This window comes from Nelumbo nucifera, chromosome 2 (genome assembly GCF_055504915.1).
Source record: "Nelumbo nucifera cultivar China Antique chromosome 2, China Antique-T2T, whole genome shotgun sequence".
NCBI classification, from domain to species: domain Eukaryota; kingdom Viridiplantae; phylum Streptophyta; class Magnoliopsida; order Proteales; family Nelumbonaceae; genus Nelumbo; species Nelumbo nucifera.
The window spans coordinates 21,660,352-21,669,327 of record NC_142650.1 but is presented as its reverse complement, the minus strand read 5'-3'; the positions used below and the strand labels follow the sequence as shown (position 1 = coordinate 21,669,327).

The 8,976-nt window shown below is 39.3% G+C and overlaps 2 protein-coding genes across 2 annotated transcripts; one reads left to right on the top strand and one right to left on the bottom strand.

Annotated features, from left to right (window-relative positions):
- Positions 1–1,332: 1,332 nt before the first annotated feature.
- Positions 1,333–4,850, bottom strand: LOC104595153 (cyclin-dependent kinase F-1-like). The gene is made up of 2 exons (XM_010255754.3): positions 4,225–4,850; positions 1,333–2,426 (listed from the first exon to the last, which is right to left on the bottom strand). The coding sequence occupies exons 1-2, from the start codon at positions 4,708–4,710 to the stop codon at positions 1,500–1,502; spliced, it is 1,413 nt and encodes a 470-aa protein (XP_010254056.1). The 5' UTR covers positions 4,711–4,850; the 3' UTR covers positions 1,333–1,499.
- A 76-nt stretch (positions 4,851–4,926) lies between these two features.
- Positions 4,927–7,136, top strand: LOC104595152 (cytochrome c-type biogenesis CcmH-like mitochondrial protein). The gene is made up of 4 exons (XM_010255753.2): positions 4,927–5,080; positions 5,872–6,045; positions 6,574–6,705; positions 6,796–7,136. Exons 2-4 carry the CDS (start codon positions 5,902–5,904, stop codon positions 6,970–6,972), a joined length of 453 nt encoding a protein of 150 aa, XP_010254055.1. The 5' UTR covers positions 4,927–5,080; positions 5,872–5,901; the 3' UTR covers positions 6,973–7,136.
- Positions 7,137–8,976: the final 1,840 nt, after the last annotated feature.

The following is an 8,976-nucleotide window of genomic DNA, read 5'->3' as shown; positions in this document are numbered from 1 at the left end:
TTAGGCCTTGGCCAATCTAAATCCAACATATTTTCATATTTATATGCATCCATGAATCTATTTTGCTACCATGTTTGAAATTCTCGAGGGAATGTAGAATCACTGAGAAAGAGGTTCTCAAACAGGAGAATGATAATGAGAAGTGCAGGGCTTGTATACATGGTGGCGACTGGCGACAGCCAGAAACCAGAATGAAGTCATTCAAGTATGAGCTTCAGATTGTTTAGAAAGAGCATATAAGTTGCAAATGAATGCACTTAGAACCATCTGGGATGGCTTGTGTTGGAGGTAGGGGTGCAACTCAGGTTGGCCCGAGTTAATAGTTTAAACTGTTTCAGGCTCAGGCTTCGAGTTGGGTTCATTCAAATTTTGACAAAATCTCACCCTTAACCCGCAAAAGTTGCACCTCTAGTTGGAGGCGAGTTGCGTTGATTGATTTGTGGGGGTTGAGCACCTGTGTTCCAGAGATGCTACCAGCAGTTCATATTGTGTTTTTTGCATCCAAAGCGTGGTGGTCGGTTTCCAGATTTTCACAGATTTTCACCAAACATTGCTTCTGCATTCCCGTGTTGGGCCCATTTTGGAACGTCAGAAACCCTTCTAAAAGGGCACTAATTGTTTGACCAAACCAGCACTCGAAATTATATAAGGTGTTCTTTTCACAGCTGATACACACGAGACCTTTGCTGTTTCCTCTTCAAAACCTGTCCTGTCCACCCAACCCTGTTTATAAGCCGATGAGTCCATGACCTGACCCACATCAATATGATGGATCGCCAACGATTACAGACCAATTTGGTATTCTCAGATGAAAAAGTAGCCCTAACCAAGCCCATCCATATCCAGGCCAATGTTCGGATATCTTGACCTTGGTTAACCATGAGCAATCTTTAAGAGATCAGATTAGCTGAATGTAATGGCTGTTTAGCACGTTGTGGAACCAATGATAGTGCCTCATACTAGTCATAAAATACATGAGATCCACATCATTCAACCTCTCACTTGTGGGCCCAAATATTTTATAGCTGGTGTGGGGCATTGCCATTGGTTCCACAGCCCACTAAATAGCCATCGCATTCAGCTACACATTCCAAATTTCACAAATCACAACAAAGATAACGATAGGGATAACAAAGGTACAGCCAAAGGAGATGGGATCTCTTGAAAGCAAAAACTATGCTAACACTCTGAAAGCACAGGCATCCAGCCACACATTGGAAACATCTCCCCATAAATTTAACATACATGTACAGGAGATATTCCAAATGTGTGGCTGGATGATTCTCTTAGATTACAGTCATGGGCTTCTTAACCATGTCCTATGCTTCTTCCTTCATATATACGTGAAGGATTTATTGTAGTTCAGTACCAAACTCCAAATACACTTCTATAATCATGGTTCTCTTATATTACAACTAATCGTCCTTTCAAGTATAGGTTTTTTATACATGTATTTGAGACCAGGGTGACTGAATAGATGCAAAACATTGACTTGAATGTCAAGAGAACCGACTAGAGAAACCTGTACCAGTGGTTGAAACATCCACACTGCCAAATTCATCAAAATCCGAGTCTGAATTCATGTCCTTGTAGCTGCACCACCCTCCAGGAGATCCTTCCTCTGGCCCAGTTTTTGTCAAAGGAACCCTCAGCTCAGACACAGGAACTGGTAGAGGCTCTTCATTTAAGTACTTGTCACGGAGCAGTTCCATTGCACTAGCTCTGCTTACTGGGTCATAGCAAATAAGTCTCTTCACAAAACTGACTTCCTCAAAGGAGCGATTGGGCAGGCATGACTCCAAAGTGTTTGGATTTTCAACATTGCTGAAAAAGATTTTACCATAATCAGGAAGTTTTGAACAGCCCTGCCAGATTTCCTCAGTCAAGTTGCCCAAGACGCTAATTATCCTACTAAGTTGATCAATATCGGAAGTTCCAGGGAAAAGAGGCTCTAGATTGAAGAGCTCTGCAAAAATGCATCCTAATGACCACAGATCAATCTCTTGCCCATAATCTGTGGATCCATAAAGTAGTTCGGGGGCTCTAAACCAACGAGTTCCAACACAAGATGTTAGACCACCTGATGTGTCTTCTCCACCCTCAAATTCATAACAATAAGAGTTCTTGGAAAGTTCATCTTCCCTGTCACTTGTTGTGCATGTAGCAAGACAAGATGTGTCTCCATCAGGAAAGTTGGTCTCCTTATCAGTTTCATCCATTGAGTCCTTAGTCGTGAAGTCATCTGGTTCTCTCGAAGGTTCTTTATTCATTGTTCTATGTTCTTGGTTTTGGGAGTCTCCTGGGCATGAATTGTCTGATTGTGGAACAACTTCACAGTGTTGAAGCATCCAACTTTGATTCAGAATATTTTGCTCATGTGGGTTCATGTCTCCCGCATCAAATCCAGGCTCCATAAGTATCCTTGACTGGCAAACCAATACAAATCAAACTATAAATTTCCGGTTTTAGAAGGAATTTTAACTTTACTAATATGTCCTTTCATAAGGAAAGAGAGCAGCAGGTGTTGTTGAACAAAGAGAAATGTATCAGCGTTCATGTAAAATAATGTAATAACACAAAAAGAAACATGACACCAATTTCAGATATGGGCCTTTAGCAAGACTAGTTAAAGTGAAGAGTTGACTGCTCATATAGGATGATGAACCAATAACTTACAAATAATGAAAGAGCTCTGTAGCATACTTTCTACCCATCATGGACCACCATGAAGAGAAGGGAACTACCCCCCGCTTTGCTTCTTTTTTCATATATGGTGCTTTCCTGATAAATCTCTCTCAGTTTTTTACTTTTTCCAAGGAAATATTCAAACTCAACTAAGCCTTGTCTCAACTATATGGGGCAAAGCGATACATATACAGAAAAACCATTTACAGGAGATTTAAAGTCTCAAAATCTGGGTATGTCTCTCAAGTTTCAAAAAAACCTAATCCATGTATATAGATTTCTCTTTGGCTAAATTCTGTAGGACACATGTTAATAGATAAAAGGCCTTTACATTAAAGGGAACTCACAAAATGAATTGGCCCATAAACATATACATTAGAAGCACCTTATGCACTAGCATTGGGAGCACTCTTCACGTCTGTATCTCATAATCATTCAAAATGTAGGTTATAATTCCATTTTGCTTTCCAAATCTAGAATGGGTTCTAATACCTGACATTGGTCCAATCACTACTCTTGCAGAACCTTATAATAGAATCGGCAGAACTAGGATACTGGAACAAAATGAGCTACCAATACCATGTAGTAGTACTTTCTGCATTAGTATCATCTGGGATGATCATTTTACTTTTTAGTTATGCTTTCCTTTGGCCAATGGCTATCTTGTTGTAAGCTCTGGGTGGAATATGCTCTTTCTCCTCATTTCTCTTCACCTTTAAAAAAAACATGGTCGGGAGGATAGAAAAAAAGGACTAATTAAGAAAAAATATAGACACTAAAGAATGTCAATCCTTGCAATGCTGTTAACATTTTCTACCTATCTCATTACCAAAGCCATCATAACAAAGCATTATTGGTGGCATCATTTCCTTCTAGATTGATGCAATAGTTGAGCAGTGGAGTTTGTGAACATTTTTCCTCATTGATTGATGCACAAGTAAAGGAAATATAGGAATTTGGTATTTTAAGATCAAAAGGGCAATGGGTCTAGAAGAGCTAGGGGCAGACCAGAAGGGCAATGGATAAAAGTAATTAGGAACAATTTGGGGACCCCTACTTTAACAATGAATATGCAATGAACAGTTGAAGGGAGGAATAGGATTCATGTAACCGACCCCATATAATTGAGACAAGGCTTAGTTGAGTTGACTCAGTTGAGAGTTGTGTTGTCTGAACTGGATACATTTGCAATTGTATTGGTGTCTAATGATGGCAATGGTGTTACTAGTCTAGTCCCCAAGTAGTAAATCAAAAGCTCTACTCATTGCCTGGAAGCTTTGGCAATTCAAGCAGAAGTTATAACTCCTAAGGAACAACGAGTTTGACAAACTTCCACAGTTCCAGTTCCATCCAAGTGTCTTCATCTGAAACTGAAAGCCATGGCAAATTGAAAGCTTCACCTTCTTAGAATAATTCCAAAGGTGACTGACTATTCCATAATCATAAAGCAACAATGTTCGGATTTCTACTTCAAATTAAAGTCTGATAGCAGGAAATGCATAATTGGAACAGGAAGAACTGTAAATTTTAGAGCATCACCTGTCCAAAGTCTGCCAATTTGAGAACGCCATCACTAGAAATCAACAAATTTGCGGGCTTGAGATCTCGATGAACGATCGAATTCCTGTGACAGGCATCAACACCATGCAATATCTGAATCATCCACCTCTTGACCTCCCCGACGGGGATGCCGTTCTCCCGATTCCTCTTAGTTTCTCTAATAACCGACGCGAGATCCGTAGTTAGAAATTCTAGTACGAGGACAGCATCCTCATCTTCCCGCCAAAAGTACTCGTGGAGCATGACGATGTTTGGGGAGTTTTGGAGGATTTGAAGGGCTTCGATCTCTCTGAAAGCGCTCTGGTAGTCGTGGACCTCTTTCAGAGCGACGATGAGACCGTCGGAGAGTCGAACGGCTTTGTAAACGTCGGAGTAAGTGCCCGAGCCGATTTGCTCAAGGATCTTATACCGTTGAGTGATTTCTGTTCGGCTAAAGATGCTCCAACTCTTAGAAGGAGGATCCATGGCGAACAGAGAAATCTAGAATTTCTGATTTCGTAGATAGATACTACAAGATTCGAGCTTTGTTGATTGCAACGTCAAAAGTTTAGGGTTTTCAGTTGCAGAGCTCAGAAATTTCAGAATTTATCAGCACCATAGGTTTATACCGTTATTGACTGTTTGTGTGAGATGGGAAGGTGGCCTCTCCCAGCCGTTGGATTGAATCAAGTCAGATGGGTTCCCGGGCCCCACCACCAACAAACCCGGAGGCTTACTTCTTCTCAATTCAAGTTTCGCAGCTCAAAGAATATGAACTCTGAACTCTGAACCGTCTTCCTCTTCTTCGATCTTCTCGAAACTCCATTCGTATTCTGGGTTGGCCTTTACAAGTTAGGTAAGCTTGGATTTGTGTATTCGAGTTCAGAGTAATTTTCCATTTTCTTTAAATTTTGACTTAAACGTTTTAATTCGATTTGCTATATGGCTTCTGATTTATTTTGTGGAGAGATGTGCTTTGTCTTAATTCTATCCTAATAGAATTAGTTACTGGTTAATTTCTTCTCTTTCTCCAAGTAAGAAGTTACAGATTTGGATCACATTTTGATATTCGCTTATGCTCTTCTCTATGATAAAATCACTGGAAGACCCACTTGACATTTGACTAATCTCAGTTACACTGTTACAAGCTTACGTCATTTGGTTTCTCTTGGGTCATAGATATGGATTTTGATGGAAAATTAATGGTTGGTCGTATTCTTCTTTTTGACAAGAACTCCCTAAGGAATTGGGTTCCATTAATTCTAGTTTCTGGCTGTCATCCATGTAATAAAAAGTGGAGTTCTGGCTTGGGAGACGTTCCTCAGTTGTTTTTGCAGAGAAACCTTTTGATGAAATGTTTAACAGAAGATGAGGCGTGGCAATGCGCTTTTGGTTTCTCTTTGGTCATAGATATGGATTTTGATGGAAAATTAATGTTTGGTCGCATTCTTCTTTTTATAAACTTTCTGTCTGTCATCCATATATATAAAAAGTGAAGTTCTGGCTTGGGAGACGTTCCACAGTTGTTTTTGCAGAGAAACCTTTTGATGGAATGTTTAACAGAAGATGGGGCATGGCAATGAGCCATTCTTTTTTTTTACTTAGTTCCTACTTTTAGAATTTGGATGTTCTATTTGCATTTTGCAGTCGTCTTGAGCTTAGGCAACCTGTTCCACGATGGAGAGTGAAGAGGATGCAATGAAAAAGGCACAGATGTTTGAAGCTCGGGCTAGAAACATCAGCCACAATGTTCGTTGCACTGAGTGTGGGAGCCAATCCATTGAGGACTCACAAGCAGATGTAGCCATTCTGCTCAGGAAGGTATGCCATTCGTTTTCATTTTCTGGCTTCTTTATCGCTACAATTACACTGCTCTCAGGTTTTTCAATATTTGAAAGTGAATATCGTTGGTTCAAGTGAGAACCCAATTATAATTTTTTTCCAAAACTGCAGCTTTTGTTCAAATCGTCAAGTTAAGAAAAAAAAAAAAAAAAACTTGTCTTAGAGTAGGTAAGATGGAAAATTCTTGTCTGACCAAATTCACAAGACTTGTTTTTTTGTCACCAATTGACTTTTTGAACCCTGCTGAGTTTTTCAACCAATTTACTAGTATAAGAGGACCAGTCTTATGGTTGCACTCACTTATTTCCAAATTGCATACCATTGTTATGTTAAGCAGCTATAGCTATAGAATTCCCAATTTCTACCTAGGAAAAAGAAAATATCCATGTAACTCAAATCTGCGGGTGGAAAAGCAATTCTTATTTGTGTGTGTGTGTGTACCATCAATGACACAAACATTGGCTTTTACCTATACCCATGCTGATGTTGCTCGAGCCCATATGGCAGTTGATTCGTGATGAAATTCGGGCTGGGAAGACTGACAAGGAGATCTATAAAAAGCTTGAGAAAGACTTTGGAGAGACTGTTCTCTATGCCCCACGTTTTGATCTGCAGACTGCAGCTTTGTGGCTATCACCTGTAAGTTGCATGACTGACAATTAGGCATAACCCAAACTGACATATATTTTCTGTACTGTACTAATATTCAAGTGTTGGGGTTGGTTACAGTTTCTAGTTGCAGGAGCAGCAGCAGGGATATGGGCATATCAGAAGCATAGACAGAAAACAAATGTGCATATCATGGCATTGAACCTAGTGAGAGGTGTTCCATTGACCCCAAAAGAGAAACAGACAATGTTAGATATACTAACACCTCCTCCACCGCAAAGAAAGAGGTGGTGGTGAAGTCATTAATAACCCTAGCATCCCTCATGTTGGGTGTTACTTGAAGTTTGAGAAAACCAACCAACATATTTTTTTATTTTAATTTGATTTTTCACATAAAATGTGTAGCAGCCATTGCAATATTTTATCACCAAGAATGGTCATATGGTTTTTCAGATTTGTTAGAAGAATGCATGTGAAAGTACTTTTAATTTTCTGATTCATAACCTTGGTTGTATTTGTGCATAAAAACTCCTCCAGTTGAGTCCATGCCTCCTAGGTTGGGCGTCTCTTGTTCAGCTCAATCACTAATAAGGTGATTTTCTATATGCATATATATAACAACCCAGCCACCATATTAGCCCTAGAGAGGCAGGGAATTTTACTTGCATTCCAACTTCCAGGCTAAAAGAAGCAGCTTCTGATCTCCATTGGAGCTTCAATCTATTGACAGTTTCTATAGTGTTTTTCTTTATATGCATTAATTAGAAATTGTTTTCAATGGAAAAACCATGCAACTTTCTTCAATTGCAATTATGCCGAATATCAAAATTGCAACCAAACTAGGGGCCATTCCTTGATGCTGTGGTAAAATTTCAGGCTGACAAGCATGAAAACATGAGATCGCAGGCTAGATTTGGACTGGGCCTTGGTGTAAGGGCCTCTATGTAAGTCCTAGCCTAGCTGGGCCTACACATTGGACTTGAAATGTAGGCCCAAGCCAACCCTAACCCGTCTTAACAGGCTGGGCTAGGAATGATCACCCCTACTAGCTGGAATTAAATAGTGGGTAATAGCCCTTAGGACCCGTTTGCTTTTTGGTAAGTTATTTATCCAGATAAATGCAAGTACATGGGTAAGTTTTTTGTGGGAAACACATACCCGGGTAAGTGCATTTACCCATGTTCTTTTATTTCCCATATAAACAAGGCAATGACCATTTTATCCATAAAAATCCATTATTAAAAGGGGCATTTTTGTCCCTTTAAGTATTGACAACTTTCCCCCAAATGAGAAAATTATTTACCCACCAATGATATGGGCATCACTTGATACCCAGAAAAATAAACTTTCCCTGGCCCACATATAAATCTGTAAAAAAACATGGGATTCTTGGTCAATGGGAACCAAAATCCCATTGACCAATTTTCCCCCTCTCAAAATCCAAAAGGAACGCCCCCTTAGTGCAATCAAACTCCTACAAATTAGGAATTTAACATGAAGGTCCCTTCTTTTATACATAAGATGATACGCTGGTGATGCAGAGTTGTCAGTGGATCAGGTTTGTTGACAGGGTGGTACCAGTTCTTAATCAGATCCTATCAGTTCTCTCATACCAGACCTAGAATCAAATAGATTATTAATTGGTATAATTGAGTCTGACCCAATTATATTTGACATTTATAATTACCTATATAACATAACAACTTTGAAACTTCATTTTTTTTATAATATAACCTTAATAAAAATGAGAAGAAATAGTAAATTGTTCATAAAACCAGTTTTTATCAACTAAAATTATTTTATAATTTATCCTTTTAGACATAAAATACAAGTGTGAAAAAAATTATTAGAAAACCATGAAACCTATATAATTAACTACTTAGTTGTTTCTAATTCTTTTAGTAGGAAATGATATAGTGGATTTGGGCTCTTAATCAATTTGAAACAACAAGTACAAACCCGACCCAATTATAATCGAGACATAAAACTCAGAACTAGAACCACTATTCAAGTCAATCAGATAGACCCAACCGATTGACAGCTCTAGCTCGATTCATTTTTGATCGGGTGCCTGTTTGAGAGGGCTTTAACAAAGGAGTGCTCCTCAAACATGGCGCCTCACAGGGACCTTACGGGCACATCCCACCATGTACTGCAAACATCTTCCGTAAATAATAATAACACCATGCACATCCCACCGCAAGTACGGGAGATGTTCCCAATGCACAGTGGGATGTATCTGTGTGGTCGTTGTGCGAGGAGCAGATCCCACTTCTTAACAAAGCGGATTATGGCATTACA

Coding starts and splice junctions, on each gene's coding strand:
- LOC104595153 (XM_010255754.3), bottom strand. CDS start 4,710: ATGGATCCTCCTTCTAAGAGTTGGAGCATCTTTAGCCGAACAGAAATC. Junction 2,427..4,224: donor AATTGGCAGACTTTGGACAG/GTGATGCTCTAA, acceptor TTGGTTTGCCAG/TCAAGGATACTTATGGAGCC.
- LOC104595152 (XM_010255753.2), top strand. CDS start 5,902: ATGGAGAGTGAAGAGGATGCAATGAAAAAGGCACAGATGTTTGAAGCT. Junction 6,046..6,573: donor TAGCCATTCTGCTCAGGAAG/GTATGCCATTCG, acceptor CCCATATGGCAG/TTGATTCGTGATGAAATTCG. Junction 6,706..6,795: donor CAGCTTTGTGGCTATCACCT/GTAAGTTGCATG, acceptor GGTTGGTTACAG/TTTCTAGTTGCAGGAGCAGC.